Consider the following 20,689-nt stretch of genomic DNA (forward strand, 5'->3'; position numbering starts at 1 on the left):
TCTAAATGAGAAAGCAGAGACAATTGTAAGCAAAATGTGAGTTGACATGCCTGAAGAGGACAAAAGTGTTGTCAATTGCGTACGAAACTTCGCATATTTATAGAGCTCTGCAGCTGCAGCTGACATTCAGTAAAAAGTTGCGCAATATTCGCGCTGAGCTGTGGGAGCGAGGGGCGCGGTAGCTGCTGCCTACTTAAGTATTGCATCTAGTACAGTTTCGTCGTAAGCTGCAACATGTGCACGTTCATCGTTGTTAAAGAGTTCGAGGATAATTTTGTAGTTGTCATTTTTTTTTGGGTGATGTAGCTTGTCGTAAGGTATAAAGTGTGTGGACGTGGCAGCAACTCGAGAATATGCAAATAAAATAAAGTCTGCAAACTCACCTCGAATGTTGTGAAGACGATTTTCTCTATGGAGCCAAAGTAGCGCTCCCACAGGACCTGCGTCTGTTGTCGCAGGGCAAATATGCGTTCCGCTGAAATTGAGCGAACAATATCGGGCACCTGCAAAGAGAGAGAGAGGGAGAGAGAGAGTGAGAAAGGGATACATATAACAGATTATGTGTGGCAACGACTGTTGCAGCAGCAGCAAATCCCAGGCACAATGCATTAATTACAAAACAGGCCAAAAACAAGTTGGCTGCCGGCAAGCAGAGCTGGTAATTAGTTAGGGAATCGGCCCCCAGGATATACATCATAATTATGCAAGCCATGGCACACACACACAGAGAGAAAGAGAGAGAGAAGTCTAACTTCAATAAATGCAGCAAATTGAAACAATTTAAAGAGTGCACAGCTTGCGCTGCTTCCAGTGCGCAAGTTTCCTGCTCAAGTTAACTTAATTAATTGCATTTCCTGCCAATAAACTACAAAAGCAAACATGTAGTCGTCGCAGGGCGGACGTGGCTGAAAGGCAGACAATGCAATTGGCAAACAATGCGACAAGACTTTGTCGCGAATGAAGACGAACAGAAGCCGCCGTCAGCAGCAGCAGCAGCAGCAGCAGCTGGAGACATAGAAATTGCAGCAGGAGGACACTGCGTGCAAACAAATGCCAAAGAGCGAGGACACAGCCTGCTGCTGCCACCCAAGTGGGGACGGGCGGTTGGCCAGTTGGATAGACAAGCTGAGCACAAAAAGTGTTTTATGTTTTCGTATCCAGGTGAACATCTGCACAGGACATTCAGCTGTAGACCCAATCGCAGCGCACAAACGTTTCATTTTTCATGCATCACTTGCAAATGGCAGGCAATTTTTGTGACCAATGCCACAGCATCGGACTGTCAAAAGGACCCAATTACTATGCTCGTCAATATTTTCAGCGAATTTGCCAGCTCAAAATCAAATTCAAGGCATACTTCTGTGAGCTGTAAGGCCTAAGCTAAAGGTATGATATATATTTGCTAATAATTTTTGATTTTATTATATAAACTGTGCTTCACTTGCTCTATATAGGACTACAGATCCTGCTACGAATGTCAGTTAGGCCAAAAGTTAAATTTTAATTTGTTTTCCTGCTTGCAACTGGCACAGCCAGAGGCAAAAAATGATTATGCAACGGGTATTTTTTCATTTCTTGTGCAGCTTTAATGTACATTAAAGCGTCAATAAATGACGATGTTCCACTGACAGCCGACAGGACATCGCACAGGATTCCCATTACGTTTGTTGGTTAGTTGGCCCAAAAAAACAAAAAAATAAATAAAACTTGCAGACAGACGAAACGGGTCACATTTGAAAATAACGAAAACCAAAACAAAAACTTGCAACGCGCTTTCATATTTTATGACAACATACAAAAAACTTATGTGGCAACAGTTCTCTATATATAAATATATATATATATATATATATATTGCTTTTGGCCAACTCACCTGCAGCAGTAGCCGTTCATCGGCCCAAATGGCGGCCTGTTTCCAATCGATTTTCGATTCAAATGGCAATACCCAGGCATTGGACAATAGCACCGGGATGCAGCCTGCTTGCAACGCTTCGAGAAATCTACAAAAATGAATAAAAAGAAAGAAAAAAACATTTGATATATACCTATGTGTGCAAGAGAGAGCGAGAGAGAGTGAGCAAAAAATGAAATGAAATCGGCATGAACTGTAAAATGAAAATTGTTTTTCATTTTGTTTTCTTGCTGTTTGCCTCACCTGAAGGAGCCCAAGCGTCGGCCGCGCGGCACCAAGCAAAACGTCGAGTTCTGGAGCAGCGTCCCATAGTCATATCTGAAGCGAAAAAGGCGAGAAAAAGGTCAGCAAGGAATTGCATAAAGAGAGACAGGCAGAGCGAGAGAGACGGTGAAGTGTCAGAAGAGTGTGGATGTAAATTAGTGAGAGTCCAGAGGTTGTACATATAATACCATTGTAGAGCAATTAATTGAACAATGAGCTTTTCGCTTTTGTGTGGCACGTTAAATGGATTGGGGCATGCAGGCAGTTGTTGAGGCGCACGAACCATTTAAGTAGTCAAGTGAGCAAACAGAATGCTTCTTGCAGCACATCTTGAAACTAAAGAGTAGTGGCTGGCCAGAAAAATCAGAGTCTTCCGTGATATAGCCTAACGAGTTGCAGCTCTTTTAAGGAGTTCAACAAATATCAGTTTTTATTAATATTTTTAATCAAATTTTACTTTGATAGATTAGCGAAATCTAGCAAAGGCTTTAGTTGAAAGCAAGCTTGGTTTAAGAGAATCAGCTGGTTGAGGTAACAGAGTCATGACTCTAAGCTAATAACTATGCAATAAAGTGAATCTAAAGGCAACTCAATTTGAGTCTAAGCTTAGTTCTAATTGGAATACATAAATCTTATTGGCTAATTGACATAGTAGATTGGTTTTATTGGACTATTAATATAACTCTTTTTAATTATTATGCATAAATATACACAACTTAAAAACTGAAAACACAGCATATCAATCGAATACTGATTTTTATGCCTGCAACTCAATAAACGGACAAGACAAAATTATTTATATTCTAATTTGAGGCTATAAATTAATTGGCAGCCATAAACATAACTAAAACTTAAGCAAAGATTGTTAAACGATAACAAAATTCATATTTATGTTTATCTCTTGAAAGTGCCTTTTATATAATCTAAACTCATTAAAAAGGCGAGGAGTCCAAAGAATACATTTTTTAAGACTGATTTCTTATTGGCAACAAATTACTCTCACTTGTTTCTGATAGGAAACAAAAAAAGAATTAAGTCTTTCATATTTAAATTAACAATAATTGAATTATTTTTGTATATTTGATTATGATTTTGTATTTTTGATTAGGTTAAATTGACTTTGTTAATTTTTTTTAATTATCTTTTATATATTTTTTTATAATTCTTTTAAATAATTTTTTATAATAATTTTGTCATAAATAATTTTTTTAAGTATTTTATTTGAAATAATTTTTTTTAAATAATTTTTTTTAATAAATATTTTTAAATAATTTTTTTAATAATTATTTTTAAATCATTTTTTTAATAATTATTTTTAAATAATTTTTTTAATAATTATTTTTAAATAATTTTTTTAATAATTTTTTAAATATTTTTTATTTATAATTTAAATTTAAGTAAATTTGAATTTGATGGCATTTAACATTTAACTATAATATCATAATATATATATTTGTTTATATTCTGAAAATGTTCTTTGCCTAAAGCTCTTCACTTTCTGCATGACAAAGTCGCAAATGTTGAATAGTATTAACCATATTCAAATGTATATTATACTATAATACTATTTATCAGCAATTGACCATAAGAATTTAAGCTCTTAAGGCCATCAACGCCATGCTTTAACTATCAGTTAAACATCTAGAATTAATTTGAATAAATTCATGCGAATTTACTTTGCCAATTAAATGGCTTATTACAAATGTATGCAATACAAGGCAATTAAGGCGCATTAAGATAGCCTTCGCTATTGATATATAATGAACCATTTTATTCATAGTTGTAGCTACAGCAACTGGCCTTCAATAAAGTAACATGACATATGCAATATCTTCAGGGCTTAATACATCGGAATTATGTGACTTTATTTGTATTTATTTATCATTTGAATAAGCCACTCTGCTCTAGTGATGCAAGTCCCTCTTAATAGTCGAAGGCAAACACCAGCCTTAGAGGCCTTTGAACAACATGGCGTATGCTTTACATTTGCGCTAATAACTCGTGTTCGCACACACGCTAGCAATTTAAGCATAAAATTCAAGTGCACAATGGCGCAATCCCTGCTTGTTGCTGATTTAAGCTTTAATTCCAAATCAAAGCAGCAAAGCTGCATATTAAGCATACGCCATGTAGCTCAAACAGTAGGGCAGGTATTCTTGTGTGTATGTGGCTGGGCTACCGCAGTTGCTGCTCGCCCCTGTTGGCCCAGCAGCTTCCCCATCATCCGTTAACAAGTTAAGTTGCGCGTAAAATTACATGTAGTGAGCCATGTTGCCACGCCCACTCTAGCCCACTGTCCAGCGATTGAAAGCAGTCCAGCTGGTCAGCAATTTGAGCTTCGGCATTGCCGTTGCCATTGCTGCTCCAGCTCCAGCTCGTGCTACTATTTTAAAGCGAATTCAGCAGAAAGTTTATTTAGAAAAGTGCAGGCGCAGCGTAATTCGTATTGCATTGACAACAGCAAACATGATGGAAGGTTGGGGGAGCCGTTCGTACCAAGGATGGCAGTAATCAGCAGCACTCGTGCTCGGTGGGGGAGCCAAGGCACAGCCTGTGACCTGGCCACGGCTTATGAATAATCTTAAGTAAACAACATAAATTGCACGCTGGCTCTGTTTTTCCGCTAAAAAATTACATAGCCAAATGCATAGGCGGTCCGCTGCCAGCTGCCCAGCCACACGGGCACCCAACCACCCGACCACCCATTGGGCCAAGCTCATTTGTAAGCAACAGACATTGGCCACAGCAACAGGAAGAAAAGGCCGACGGGGGAATGCCGAAGATTGAATGCCCTTGTAAACACATTTTTTTTGAAAGCATGATAAATAATACGTAGCTAAAAAAAAAACAAATTGTAAAGAAAATAAAATTGTAATAAGTTGAGCTTAAAAGTTTCATTGATACACTTAAATGATGAAATTTCAGCACAATTATTCACTATTATTAATTAAGGCAGTTAAGGTAATTAAATATAAAGTAATAAATTATATATTAATAATTATAAAATTAATTAAATTATATATTTATTAAATGAATTAATATATAAAATCAAATCAAATCAAATTAATATCAAATTATCTAACAATTATTTTCATTAAATAAAAATTCTAAATGCATAAAATTAATTACGTGAATTGCATCAAAAATAAATTTATTACTTTAATTAATAAAAATTAAGCGCCTTTATTCAGAAAAAATTAATTACTTACAATTCAATTCAATTACAATTTCGTTTTATATCTAATTTTAAGGCTGAGCACTAATTAATTATTGTAATTAATAAAATCAAATATTAATTAATCTTAGTTGAATATTTAATTGTAATTAATAATTAATTATTAAAGTATTTAAGCTGATCAGCTCAAATTATAATTATTAAAAACAATCTTTTTTTCTAGCTTTCTGCAAATATTGATTTTTTTTTAATTTTTTTCAAGCATAAAAATTTAAAAGTATTTCAACAGATGTATATAAAATAAATACAAATACTTACAAAATAAGAAAAATAAATAAGCTTTCTGATTTTTCAACTCAGATCCATTTAAGAAACTTTAAGCTATACCAAATAATTCCCAAGTCTATCTGACGTTCGGCATGCCAAATATCTGCATATGTTTTATATATTTTCACAAGCTCTATGGACTAGAGTGCGCCGTTAGAGTATGAGGCGCATATTTCTATTTGGTTATTCCCTCGGCTTTTCTGGCCGAAAATAATATTTTATCATGCCGCTGCTTGAATCGCGAATCATTTGTGAAAATTGCGTGCATTCGTTAAGCTAAGTTGAATAATATTTAAGATATTTTGGGCCAAAAATCATGCACGGCATTTGAATTTCAACGTGCTCATGTCAGGCAGCGGCGCTGACTCTGCGCCCTGCTCTGCCCTACCTACAGGCATCTTTGCCTATAGTGCATTTGGCTCGAGCTGTCCAGGTCACTGCATCTCTGCCAGCCAACCCCACCTACAGATCCTTCTTGTTTAGCTCGGCACTTGTTAGCTACTTGTTTAAGCAATTAGCAGCCGCTAACAGTGCATCATGTTGCACAGTGTTCGTGTTGTTGTTGTTGTTGATGTTCGTCGTGCTGAACTTTAATTAAATGATTTTCAGCTTCGCCAAGTTGAGCGAATTGTTTAGCTCAGCTCTGTCCATGTTGGACACCATACGAGCAAAACTTTTGCTATTTACACGCATTGTTGTTGCGGCCAAAGTTCGCTGAACGTTCGTTTGGGCCCCACAGTGGCGGCCACTTCATTAGCCGTCGTGGCGCCAAGGCTTAGTCCAAAGCAAACCACTTAAAATTAAATTCACTGCACTTCCTTGCGTTAGGCGGCTGCTGCTAGTTGTATGGAAAACTCTTGCTTATATTTTGTGCTTAGGGAAGAGTTTCAACTGTTCGAACTGACTAAAGCTAAATAGAACTGAGTTTAAAGTTGCAATACTAGGGAAAAGATCAGAGGGCGAGAGATCAGAGAGAGGTCAAAATTACGTTCTAGGCGAGATTAAATAAAATAAAGTCGAATGGAATCTAAACTCAACCGCATTCCCTACATATATATGATATATTGTATAGATATATATATATATGATATAGATACAGGGAATAATTAGCTGAGCAAATGCAACGCTTATTAATAATAAGACTAATGTGAGGATTGCATTATGTTCTTAGATCCATCTTCGGCCTATCAAAAGTAGATTTTGTGCTGATGTGCTCAATACATATAACAGACAGAATATTTAGTCTATATATAAATATAAATACATATACCTATCTAATAAAAATTATGAGCTATGCAATACCGTAAAACCTCAACCAAGTGCATATCTACAATAGTTAGATGAGTTAAAGATATGTGATACGTATCGCCCAGCTCGCTATGCTCGCCTAGAGCCAGCCACTCTTCAATATTTTATGAGAAAATATGCACACACATAAACGCATATGTGAACAGGTGAGCACATGCATACATAACTAAGTATTTATTTTCATTCGTTTTATGTGGATTTGTACATTTTGATGCGCACGCCTTAAAATCAAATAAAAATAAATAAAAACAAATATTTCAAGAAACACTTACTAATAATTTTAGCACCGAAAGCTAAATTGTGTTTATTAATTTTGATTTGAAATTTGGCATTTCAATTGAGATTTTTCTATAGATAATAGTGATCTATTGCGATTCGTTTGCTGTGTGTGAAATATGTGCTCAAGAATGAATTTATGACTTGCTAGAAACATTTTATAGCTTCAGCGAAAAATCATTAAAGCAAATATGCTGAAAAGTAAATCGCAACCCAAGCAAAATGGAAACTGAGAACTAAAAATATTATATTTTATATATTGTGTTACTTAAATATTAAACAACAATGAATATAGTCTTTTAGGATCCTTTTCATCTCACACTTCCAAAACCCTTCAAGCATTGCGCCTTTTATTTATTTAACTTAAATTTTATGACATTAGCCTAAACTTTCGTTTGTCTAAATATTTGTCTTTAAGCAACAAACATTCACATATAGAGAGATAGAGAGACAGACTGTTGTACGCACAAAACACGTAACTTTTATTACTTTCTCTGCGTACTTTGCCCGAAGGCAAATCAAATCAACTCACCTGTTGCCAAACAGACACACACGAACACGCGCTCAAACTCATATTCTAACTTGTAATTAATTTGCCAACACTTTGCATAGTATTTCATAATTTAAGAACCAGTCCACAAACACATAAAGCTCACAGCATACTGAAACACTCACACACCCACACAGCCATCTACAGTTATAGCACGAGCTCGACGCTCAGTCTCTTCCTGTCAATTGCTTTACTTTGCCGCTGTCAAGGCCAACAAAATTAACATAACGAATGACAGGCAGTAGAGTACAGCAGCAGCTCTCCGAGCTGTTAGTCCAGTTCAGTTGCTGCCAGCTGCACAGCGGGCACATAATTTGAGTGGTTTCCAGCTGTCAAAGGTGGCTCTAGCCAGCGCCAGGTATGATAATTTTCCGCTGCTCCTTACATATATACTATATATACACGTTTCTTGTTGTTGTTGTTGTTTGCAAGAAACGAAGTAAAAGCCCATTGACTGACAGAACAATCCACTGACTGGCCCGACAGGTAATCTGACGTTATGATTTTAGCGCTGCAAAAAAAAAGGTCGAGACCCTTGGTCTTTGGCAGCTGAGCGCTTAGATTTTTGCCATTTAAAAAAAAAAACTAAACAAATATAGCCAAAAATCAAAGATGACAAAAAAAGAACTTGAAGTGTATTCGAAATTGGCCTTAGACGACTAGTTAATGCGCTGTAGAAAGAACGCTTAGAAGAGCTGACACAATAGGAGCTATAGGAAATTAATTTGCAATAAGAACAAATTGGTTTGAGTTATTTTATAATTTCTGGTCTTTTTATGAAGCGACGTCTATGCCAAATGCTTGCCTTGGCTTTGCATGCAGTGCTTGCAGAGCAGAATCTAATTTTATATGAGTCGGCTGAGGTGCTACTCCGGCAATAGCATTGCGAATGGCAGCCTCAAGCTTGCTCTAGATAAAGTAACAAAGCCAAATAAAGTCAAGAGATCGCGGCCTTTTAGCATTGCTTTGCTTGCTGAGTTAATGTTTCTATCAAATTTTTTTTTAAATCAATTTATATATTCTTAAGACAATATATTATCAAAAGGCAAATCTATATTAATATTTATACAACAAAATCGTATAAATAACTTAAAAATCGATCATAAATATATTAAATGGCAACAGCTTCACTCTTGTTTATTTTTTCTATATCAAATATTAATTTGCACCTTAGAATGCTTCAGAAACTAAAAACAAGCAAACGCAACTTAAACCTTCTACCTTATAAAATGTGTCTAAGCAAAACGTATTTCAGAGCTTCGTCTGTGTGTCAAACACAGACATCACTGACTGCTATGATAGGTTTCTCAATTTTTATCTTCTACCTCGTATGGCATTTTGCTTTGTCGGCGGCTCACGCAAATTGCTTGACGAGCTGGGCATATTGCGTATACGTTCAGGTTTGCCTCGCAATTTGTTAATTGCAAAGCGAGCTCGAGTTGTTGCTGCTGCAGCTCTAGGCCGATTGCTTGTCAATTGCAGCAGCAGCGACAACGAATGCAGAATTAATTAAAAAAAAAGAAGGAAAGCCTATATCAAGCTCAAAGATGCTCGACAACTAAATGCGAGTTCAGTGAAACTGTTGGCCGAAGCTTCGCTCGCTTTAAATGATGGCAAATATAGGCGAGAGAAGGACAATTGAACGCAAGGAAATTGCGATGAATTTCAATGAAAATTGCATTTTTAAAAGCAGCGTTTGAAATAAAGACAATTTTGTCGCACAGCTTGGGAAGTGGCGGACAAACCTGAAAAACAAACGAACAGAAACAAACAAACAGCTCAGACAAAACAACCCAAACACAATGGCCCACAGCGTTGGATGGGTTTGGCATGCAGGGGAGACGCCTGCAGAAGCAGCTGTAAAAAGTTACAAATGCCATTGTTTGTGCAAGGAGCAGCAGCAGTAGCAGCAGCAGCAGGACAAGCGCTGCCATTAAATATGGCGCATTAGTTACAAGAGCAAAGCGCATGCAGGCAGCTCTTTCTCTGTTCAACCCTTGGCCGTCTGCCTGCCTGCTCTTGTCACCAGCTTGTGATAATGGCTCATAATGAATACAGTAGACCGCACTAAGACGTTTTTTGGGCCAAGCTGAAAACTAAAGACCAAGTCAAGACATTAAAATGCAGCACACAGTGCGTATGAGCAATGCTCGCAGAGCAGTAGAAAATTTCTAAAGTTTCTTTAGACAAGATTAAAACAAGCTGGACTTTTTTATAGTTTAGGTTTATTAAAAAACATTTTTACTACATTTTTGTTTATGAAACTTGTCAAAAACTAGCATTTTATTATGTTTTAATATTTTTAAAAATGATTTTTAATAATCAACATATTGTACGCTCCTATTCTACCCCACTTCACACATGTACAGGGTATGGCAACGCACAATGCTTATTCACTATTTTTGTTCATGAATTTTTAAGACAAAAACTTTCTTGGTTTTCATTTATTATTAAGCATATTTAAAATTTGCAGCTTTGATCCTGGCAACGAATGCCTTGAAAATTACTTGAATCCCCAACCTAAGCGTTTCGGGCAACTGGACGTTTGGACAACATGGCCAGCTAGGAATATTTTACGGCTGGCTGCGAACACAACTGAGCGACACCCAAAAAGGTAGAGCAAAAAAAAAAAAAAAAAATATATATATGTATATATATATATATATATATATATATGTATTATAGGTGAGAGCGAAAGCAGCGCCAAAACGTAGAGTGTAAAAAATGGAATTGCCACTCAAAGAAATTGCAATGGGCCACTAGCACCACGTGCCTGCCTACCTGGACCTGTGGACTGCCTGCCTGCCCAGCAAGTGTGTCGCCTTTAAAGTGATTTATGTGGAAATCTGAGATTAACGTGTAAAATGCTGGGGTAAGAAGCAAAGGCGAACGGGCGCCAAAAGTTTGCCAGGCTCAGGCCCAGGCCTCACCTCTGCTACTGCACCCTGTTGATAATGATGATAGTGCTGCGTACAAAAATTTATTACTCTGGAAATTGCATTATGAAAAATGCATAAAATATCCAGGCAGCCCCGGACCGGCTTGGCACTTGTAATTATGTGAAATGCCCATATTTAAATTAAATTAAATTAAAATCAAGTGCTTTGCCCATTTAGCAAAGCAATTTTATCCAGCCTAAATCAAGCAATAAACATTAGAAATTTATGAACATTTTTGTTTTATATGAAATGGCATTTAATCAGAATAAATTAGGCACATTAATGCATATTTGTGTGTATTTTGTTCTATATGTTTATATTTGCAAGTAAAGTTTCTGTTCATAGCTAAAATATTTAGAAGTTCTTAGAAAGTTTGCAATAATTTGCAAAATTTATGATTGCCGGGATAATAATAATAATAATGCAAACCGAATAAATCAAAATTATCGTTGATGGCGCTATGCTGATTAACAATTTTCAATATGTTTTATTTTCTATATTTCAATTAATCAATATGTTTCCTTTTTTTCTATATTTTTTAAGATTATCTTTTGAGCAGTAAATTTTATTTTATTTTAAAAATAATTTTTAGTAGTTTAATGTATAAAAATTATTGAAGTACTAATGGAGTGAACGAAGTGTAAAGAGGAAGCTCTAACCTGATGACGCGCCGTGTAAGAACATAGTCATTGTTCACAGACGACATTTATTTATTTATCTTGGCTGTCTTAATTCCCACTGCCTTTCGCAAAGTGTCAAAATGCAACTTTTCCACTATTTCTCTACGTTCACTGACAATCAGACCGAATGAACTATATAGCCATCTCGCTCTCACTCAGCAACACCCTGGACTGCGTTCAGATACAGCTATCTTTGTCTCTGTCTCTCTCAAGCGGCTAAGCGCGGGCAACTAAGACGTGAGCTCACTCGGATCATTTTTTACAACTCAATACAAGCGCTCAGCATGACACTAATACTAATGCAGTAGCGAAGCATGAATTGGGAAACTAAAAGAACAAACTAAAACAGTTCAGAATATCTTGGCTAATGTTCATACACTTGCATACATAAGCAAATATATATATATATATATATATATATATATACATATAAAATAATATAATAAAAAATATACACACTCCACCCACATTGAGAATTTTAAGAATACATACAGGGTATTAAAAGCGTTCAATCCGCAACAATGTTAAAAAAAACGGCATAAAAAAGTCTGCAAAATTAAAAACTTGGCAAATTGTTCGCCCAAATTAAAGAAGCTCAAACCGACAAAAAAAAAAGGAGAAAAGAAATACTTTTGGTGTATGACCTTGTTAGGGTTGCAAGCTGAGCGTAAGCCGTAAAGACGCACACACACACACACACACATAGAAACGACTTACATGCTGCAACACGTTGCCAGCGTAGCTGACGTCGGCTGCCTGCTGCTTGCTGGCACTGGCAACATGTCGTATACGTAATGGCAGCGGAAACGTTTCATTGCGTTGCAACGCGTTGCGCTGCGTTGCGCCTGCTGTCAAATTGTGTGCGAAAATAAAATGAGCGAACAAACTCGACTTTTGTCAAGGACATTTTCCTAGTAGTGTCTCATTATTTTTCATATTTCTTTTAACGGCCAACATCAAAGTATCAAGCTGAGACATGCGCCAGAAGACGCCCATCAAAGCGCACACACAGCCCAAACTGGTTACAGTTGCCAGTCACGCCCACCGCCGCTTTGAAATGCTGCACGCCTCGGTCATATTAGTAGCCAAGAGGCGAACCCAACTCGTTGCCGGAGCAACCCAATCCTAAGCCCAACTGCATTGATGTGCTACGCTCACAAAAGCGCGCAACACTTTTGTGCCACATCGGCCGCGGGCAACGGTTGCATGGATTTTGTTTTGTATTTGCTCTGTGGCTGTCTGACTTTTTGTGGCCATATGTTGCACGGCAACAATATCAGCGTTTGCCATTGGCGCCTTAGGCTTATTATAGCAGCAACAAAGCGGCAAAACTGCGCTGCAACGTCACAGAAATAAGAAAAAAAGGGCAAAAATTTCATTAAAAGCAGCTCAAGGTCTGTGAATGCAGTTGTCAAAGTTTTTCGTTTATTTTTTGCGTTGCCAGCGACAAAACTTTTTAATGGATTTTGCGATAATATAGAAAACCAAAACTTGAAAAGCCTTAACGAACCTCAAATACACTTAAGAATTGATATTTTTTCTGAGAGTTTTAATCAATTGTCATATTTGATTTGAAATGGAAAATATTTAATAGGAATAAAATAAATAAATATAAATAATAATAAAAATATAATAAATATAATAAAAAAAATTACATATAATAAATTACATATAATAAAAAAAATTACAATAAATTTTATTTTATCTATTATCTATTTTTAATTGAACAAATTTTATTTCTGTTTACTACGAACTGCCCCATCATAACTTGTTTTTTTTTTTTGAATGAGCACACATATTTATATATATTTTTTATTTATTATAATATAGCTGCATACCTAGATTTCTGTTTTATATATGTTTGCGGTTCTAATCATATAGGTGGTCCAAAGGTAAGTGATCAGACATGCATTGACTCAACCAACTTCTGGCGTTAGTCTTGAGTCTTGTCAGCATAGCAGGCAGTTAGGTTTCCAAATTCATTCAGGATGTTGTGGTTCAAATCTTGCAAGTTGCTGGGATAATTGACATAAAGAGGGGACTTTAAAAAACTACATACAAAAAATAATGTAAGAAACTCCAAAAAACTAAAAAATATATAAGCCCCTGCCACTTCAAATCGTCTAATTTTGATAAGGCTGTCTGGAAAATCTTTAATTTCATGCACAATTTAGTTAGAATAGAAATGAAAATTAGCAAGAGGAATACACTTCACAGTACAATAAATCCTAGAGTGTACCAGCTTGGACAAGCAGAATGTGGTTGCAATTGCAACATTGAAGCTCTCATTGCCTCAATGTTACATGCTGATCTAATGAGCTAAGGTACTCGAGGCATTGCCTCAATGTTTCATGCTGATCTAATGAGCCAAGGTACTCGAGGGCTTGCCCTAGTTGAAGCTCAAATTCTTCTAAACAAAGTCACAATTAATATTTTGCCTGAGAGTCAACAATCTAGTGCCAACTCATAATGGCAAACCGGACCCAATCTTTATAGTGCCAGCTCTCTCAAACAAGATTTCTAGAAACATTTAAAGGAAAATCTGAAAGTTGCATTTTAATAAACAGAAACTTGCCTCGCCCTGTATATTTAAGTAATAGCTCCTCGCATATCCCTTTAATAAAAATATATTTGCACATTTTTCATTATTTCTTTTTCCTTTTTTTTTTGTGGCAATTTATATGAATGTGCATAAAATGTGAAATATGAGTGCTGAGTACACAATGTCAATAAACAAATAAATCAATGGAATTTCATTATAATTCCATTTATATTGCGCCGCCAGCAAATTTATTGAATTGCTAACTCTTTTAGCAAGTCATGGAATAAATTTGCACTGGTCTAGTGGAAAGGACATAAATCTATCAGTTTGCTGTCCAATTAAACGACAATTTGTAGGTTATAGACTTAGCCTGAACCTGATCTTTGGTGGAATAGACTTTGATATCGTTGCCTGTGCCGCTTCAAGTCCCATTCAGAGCAGCAAAATGAAAATGCAAAGCTAACTAAGCGGAGTTTTGCATATTAATGGACTGGCAGAATAATCACAAAACAGTAGCAGCTCAGCAGAGCAGCTCTTGGGCGCTGGAGCTGTGCTAAAAATATGCGAAAAATCTTTGCAGGCTGCCAAGGTATTATGCAATTTTCTCGACATTTATAAATATGCGCCATATTTGACAGGTGCATTAACGAAGTTTCAGACAGGGGCCCAGACAGAGGGCGTCAGGATAAAAAATGATGTGAGTAGGAAAGCAATTTGCTTGATTATGTAGAACAGTTGACTGATGGCATGGCAAAAGGGATGGCACGCCTCGCCCACGCTGCGCTTGGCTGGGTGTAAGCAACTGGAATTGGGTGCGCCCTGGGAACGGGCGGAATGGAACCGCATTAAACGAGCTTCGGGCTGCATAAATCGCTGACGCTTGATGCCAAAGCTGATCTGTCGCATAAGTCATGTCACATTACACGAGCATCAGACAGCGGGTCAGGCCCTGCCACTTCACTAAACTGCCAGAGAAATGTTGAAAAATCAAAGAAAATGAATGAAAAATCACATTCAATTAAAGCTAGCAGGTAAATGTTTCGTTGACATTCTCTGAACTTTGTGCACTAGCCATAAATTGACATCTGCTCAGCCAAGACGCACAACATCAATTTATGTGCAGGAGAGTTAAGTTATTGCACTCAGATAAACATTGGCTGGGAGGGAGAGTGAGAGAGACAGATACAGAGACTGGAACTGAGACTGGGACTGAGACTGAGACTGAGACTGAGACTGAGACTGAGACTGAGACTGAGACTGAGACTGAGACTGAGACTGAGACTGAGACTGAGACTGAGACTGAGACTGAGACTGAGACTGAGACTGAGACTGAGAGACTGAGACTGAGACTGAGACTGAGACTGAGGACTGAGGACTGAGACTGAGACTAGAGACTGAGGACTGAGACTGAGACTGAGACTGAGACTGAGACTGAGACTGAGACTAGACTGAGACTGAGACTGAGACTGAGACTGAGACTGAGACTGAGACTGAGACTGAGACTGAGACTGAGACTGAGACTGAGACTGAGACTGAGACTGAGACTGAGACTGAGACTGAGACTGAGACTGAGGACTGAGACTGAGACTGAGACTGAGACTGAGACTGAGACTGAGACTGAGACTGAGACTGAGACTGAGACTGAGACTGAGACTGAGACTGAGACTGAGACTGAGACTGAGACTGAGACTGAGACTGAGACTGAGACTGAGACTGAGACTGAGACTGAGACTGAGACTGAGACTGAGACTGAGACTGAGACTGAGACTGAGACTGAGACTGAGACTGAGACTGAGACTGAGACTGAGACTGAGACTGAGACTGAGACTGAGACTGAGACTGAGACTGAGACTGAGACTGAGACTGAGACTGAGACTGAGACTGAGACTGAGACTGAGACTGAGACTGAGACTGGAGACTGAGACTGAGACTGAGACTGAGACTGAGACTGAGACTGAGACTGAGACTGAGACTGAGACTGAGACCTGAGACTGAGACTGAGACTGAGACTGAGACTGAGACTGAGACTGAGACTGAGACTGAGACTGAGACTGAGACTGAGACTGAGACTGAGACTGAGACTGAGACTGAGACTGAGACTGAGACTGAGACTGAGACTGAGACTGAGACTGAGACTGAGACTGAGACTGAGACTGAGACTGAGACTGAGACTGAGACTGAGACTGAGACTGAGACTGAGACTGAGACTGAGACTGAGACTGAGACTGAGACTGAGACTGAGACTGAGACTTAGAATGAGACTTTGAGACTTTGAGACTTTGAGACTTTGAGACTTTACTCAATGTACTATATGTAACTTAGATTATAACACATATTTATGACTTAAATTCAGTAAGGCAACAAACTCTTTAGTACTCTAGCTCGTCTACCTTTAAATTTTATGCAGTGCGCTTTGGTAATACTTTGTCTAAGCGCAGCTGTAATTTGATATTTCTATTGAAAAGTTTGATTTTTTTTACCATAAACTTACATAAAACGTTTTCACTTAAGTGCTTTATTGCTTATAAGAGTTTTTGAGCACTCAAAAGATCAAAATAAAGGTGCCTTACAGCTCTGATTTGTTCCCGAAATTTGGAAATTAAATTTGAAGCTCAAGAAGCAGCTGTTGCCTTTAAGCAGCTCGTTTTTGGGTTCTTTCTCTCATTGTCAAAGTATTTCAGCTACACTTTCAATATATATTTATTTAAGGTTAAAATTGAATCTTTGAATTTATGCATATATGCTGTCTCATAACTGAAGTGCAATTTTAATATAAATTATATATAACAGTTGAAATTGAATCATGGAAATAATATATTTATATATATAGTTGTCTCTCTGGCGTACAGCTAATCTGCATGTGCCAAACTCTAGCTAACATTAAGGACATTCTTTTGTGTCGAAAGTATTTCAATTCATTAATCAGCAGAAATACGAATCAGTTAAAAGTGAAGTGTAATGTTGTGAAAACGTGAAATAAATGTTAAATGCCACGGATGAATGCCGAAATACAATGTAAATTGTACAACGTTGTTCCGGCAAGAGAATTTGATTTATAGCAGCGAAATTTGGCATCGAAGCCAAAGCGCATTACATAATTATATCATATGCAATATAAGGAAATATAAGGAATTTTAATGCCATTGAATTTAATATATGAATACTTCATTTGAATCTATAAAAAATATATAAAAATTGTATAATAAATTATAATTTTTGGTATGCTCATTTTTAATTTTAAAAATTCTTTTGGCATTTTTAAAATATTTCTAAATATTATTTGAAGCATTCGCGTCAAGCAATCTGCTTGATTAAAATGTTCTCAGTGCTGGCGCAGACCTTAAAGTTCGAGGCACTAGACAGCTGCTAAGAGGCAATCGTTGGCGTTGTAAATGCTTCAGCCGATGAGTGTCGTGCCATTTAAATGAGCTTGTCAAGTCGGATTTTTGAACATTAATCACACCGACCCGAAAGGGCGGGGTGTGTCGGTCGCTGTGGCAATGTGGGTGTGGCAGTTGCTATTAGCACGCAGCGACTAAACAAATTACATTTGAAGCTAATGACAGCTGAAAACAATTTTTGGTCTACGCATTTATGCTAATGATGAGCAGGACACTTACCTATCATACTCGCGATTGTCCTCGTCACAGCGATTGTCCTGCAGTTCGCGCCAGCTCTTGCCGTGCTTGCACGTGGTCACCATAACCATGTCGCGACCATTATGCAAATGGAAGAGCGAGTTGCGCGTTTCCGAGCCAATGCCATGTACATAGCTGCAACGAAATAAATGTTAAAGATTAAATTCGGCACAAGCAAAAAAGATGGCGAAACAAAAATGGATAAAAGCATATCTTAGACTTATCGATGTGGCACATGTACACGATGCTTAGGTCATATTAAGCTGGCAGATTGCGGAACACATAAAAAGCGGTGTCAAAATCAATTGCAATAAAGCAGCTTCAAATGGAGGGCACAACTGTGGGTCCGCTGGGAGCAGCTAGGGCAGAAATGGCGATGGCGGACGAGAGTTGAGCACAAATCTGCGCTGGGCCGCAAGCAAAGCAATTGAAACAAAAGATACTTACAACAATGGACGCACACAGACACAGTCACATATATATATATATATATATATATGTGTATATATATATGTATAGCTAACGCTCTCAAGTGTATGGCCCAAAACAAAATGGCAGCTGCTAGGGAAGCAGAACAACAATAACAATCGCAGCAGCAGTCGAGCAGAAAAAATGCTAAGGCAATGGCAGTCGCCTTAGAAATACCAACACATACGTGCACACACACACACACACATATATATATATATATATATATATATCTGTGTGTGTGTGCAATTTCCTTCTGCTTGGCTTGCAGTTGAGCAAATTTCATAGACAATGAAGTACCCGCCACAGCAGCAACGAACTGGCCACAGATTGGGCAACGCTGATTTCCTGCGCTGACTGCTGACTGCTGACCAACAGCAGCAGCCGCCGCAGCAGCAACAGTCACATAGAGAATTCACTTTAGTTTGCTGACTACTGCCTTTTGGGGCTTTAAGTGAGCCAAAGCCATAAGTTATTTGATTTAATCAGCGTGTCGTTGAGGTTAGCTATGGATTTCCAAATGATGCACATGTGAGGTAGCACAGCATACGGCTACCCTTGCTGTGCTATTGCTATTGCGCACATTGAAATGAAAATGTTTTGCCTTTTAACCAACTAAATGCTAACCATAAACCAACAATTTTTGCTTACTCTAGCCGCACGGCAAAACGTTTCATTTCGTGTATCACAGAGTTTCTCTTTGTATAATTGACAACCTTTAAAGCCGCATCAACTTAAAATATATAAACGCTCAGCAATAAAAGTTCTATTGGAAAAAAAAAAAAAGAAAAAATTAGATTTCTATGAGCATAATCAAACTGTCAATTTAGCCTGTCAATTCATTTGCATAAACAACAAACTGATTGAATGGCCATAAAAACGGTAGCTCATCATAATCATGCTCAACGGTCTGCTGGCTCGTTGTAAACGCGTCAATTTAATGGCATAACATTTTTATTAGGCATCTGGGATTTCGTGCAGTGTAAATTAATTTGTGTCCGATCCACAAACAACGCAGATGAGCCAGCTAAACAGTTGCAGTTGGCTTTGGGGTGGGGGTTAGCGGGCACTGACGATGACAACATTAATATAAATTAAACGCATAGGCTGACATCACAAGGACTTCGCCAGGACACAATGTGGATAAATAACGAATGCTTTTAGCAGCGACAAGAAACCAACGCTGGCTGCTTAAATGTTATTTATGCTCCACCTCCTAGCTAAGTGGGTCAATTAAACATTGATTGAGCCAACGTCCCGGGCCCTAGCAATTGAAATAAAATAAGTAAGAGTATTTTAGTCTAGAAGATACCTCTTTGGCAGGTATAATTGTGCATATTTAGCTGTATTCATCAATATAGTAGTGCCAAATATTGGATAATAAAACAATAACAAAAAAATATAAAACGCAATATTTTGAAAGCAATTTGAAACGTATTCTAAAATTAATATATTTTATTATTAATTTATATGTTTTTTTACTGCAAACTGTGGAACATAAAAAAATTTTGTTGTTCAAAAAAAAAAATGAAAAACAATTAAACAAAATTTGGTCGTTCAAAAAAATAGTAGTGGCTACAAACTACGAAAATATGAAAAAAATTGAAGAGAATTTGCTTGTTCATAAAAATAGTAGTGCAGAATAAAAAAATGAAAAAAAAAAATTAAACAAAATTTGCTTATTCATAAAAGTAATAGTAATAAAAAATTAAAAAAAAAAATAAACAAAATTTGATTGTTCATAAAAATAGTAGGGGCTACGAAAATATAAAAAAAACGTAAAACAGAATTTGCTTGTTCATAAAAATAGTAGTGAATAATAAAAAAATGAAAAAAAAAATAAACAAAATTTGCTTATTTATAAAAATAGTAGTGGATAATAAAAAAATGAAAAAAAATTATAAAAAAAATGAAACAAAATTTGGTTATTCATACAAATAGTAGTGGATAATAAAAAAAATGAAAAAAAAAAATTAACAAAATTTGCTTGTTCATAAAAATAGCAGTGGCTACTAAAAATGGAAATAATACAAATTTAACATTCATTTAACTTCTTATATAAGCATAATATTTTTCGTGGTCTAATACTGAGTTGTACATCTAATATATTTTACAGATTTAACACAATATATAGTAATATAATATATATAATCATCTTCCGCATCATCATGCTCATTCACAATCTAAATCACAGCTCACAATGTCACGTACATTTCCAGCCAACCCATATACACCTTTGGCTCGTTTGCCATAAGCTTAGGGCATAGCAAAACTAAAAGCCAGAACTGTTCGCGGTATTGTTTCAGCGGGCATATAAAGTGCAATAACCAGGCGTACATTGAACCAAGCTGCGAGTCATATGCCCAAAGCCCAGCTACACTCAGCTACACTGACCACTAATCCAAACCTAATCTAAAATAATTGAGTATTGCCCAGCGTGGAGTCCTGGCTTTTTCAGCGGCACTCTGAATAATTTATGCGCGCATTAAATGCGCTTAAAATGTTAGTGTGTGTGCACACATGTGTGTGTGTGTGTGTAGTAAAATATATGGACCAGGGCTGTCGGATATGAAATCTAATTCTACTATTTAAGCTCCAAAAGAAAGCATT

General features: G+C 36.9%; 1 protein-coding gene across 1 annotated transcript in view; it reads right to left on the bottom strand.

The window, feature by feature from the left end:
* The window catches only part of LOC111602550 (exostosin-1), a 77,275-nt gene that overhangs the window by 27,097 nt on the left and 29,489 nt on the right, over positions 1-20,689 (bottom strand). The window contains exons 2-5 of the mRNA XM_030226107.1: positions 17,594-17,746; positions 2,156-2,230; positions 1,874-2,000; positions 384-503 (exon numbers count right to left, since the gene is read on the bottom strand). Of these exons, the coding sequence (XP_030081967.1) occupies positions 384-503; positions 1,874-2,000; positions 2,156-2,230; positions 17,594-17,746 (475 nt within the window). The remainder of the gene's footprint in view (positions 1-383; positions 504-1,873; positions 2,001-2,155; positions 2,231-17,593; positions 17,747-20,689) is intronic.

The sequence above is a fragment of the Drosophila hydei genome, unplaced genomic scaffold, assembly GCF_003285905.1.
Source record: "Drosophila hydei strain 15085-1641.00,03,60 unplaced genomic scaffold, DhydRS2 tig00000060-arrow-pilon, whole genome shotgun sequence".
In the NCBI taxonomy this organism is placed as follows: Eukaryota; Metazoa; Arthropoda; class Insecta; order Diptera; family Drosophilidae; genus Drosophila; species Drosophila hydei.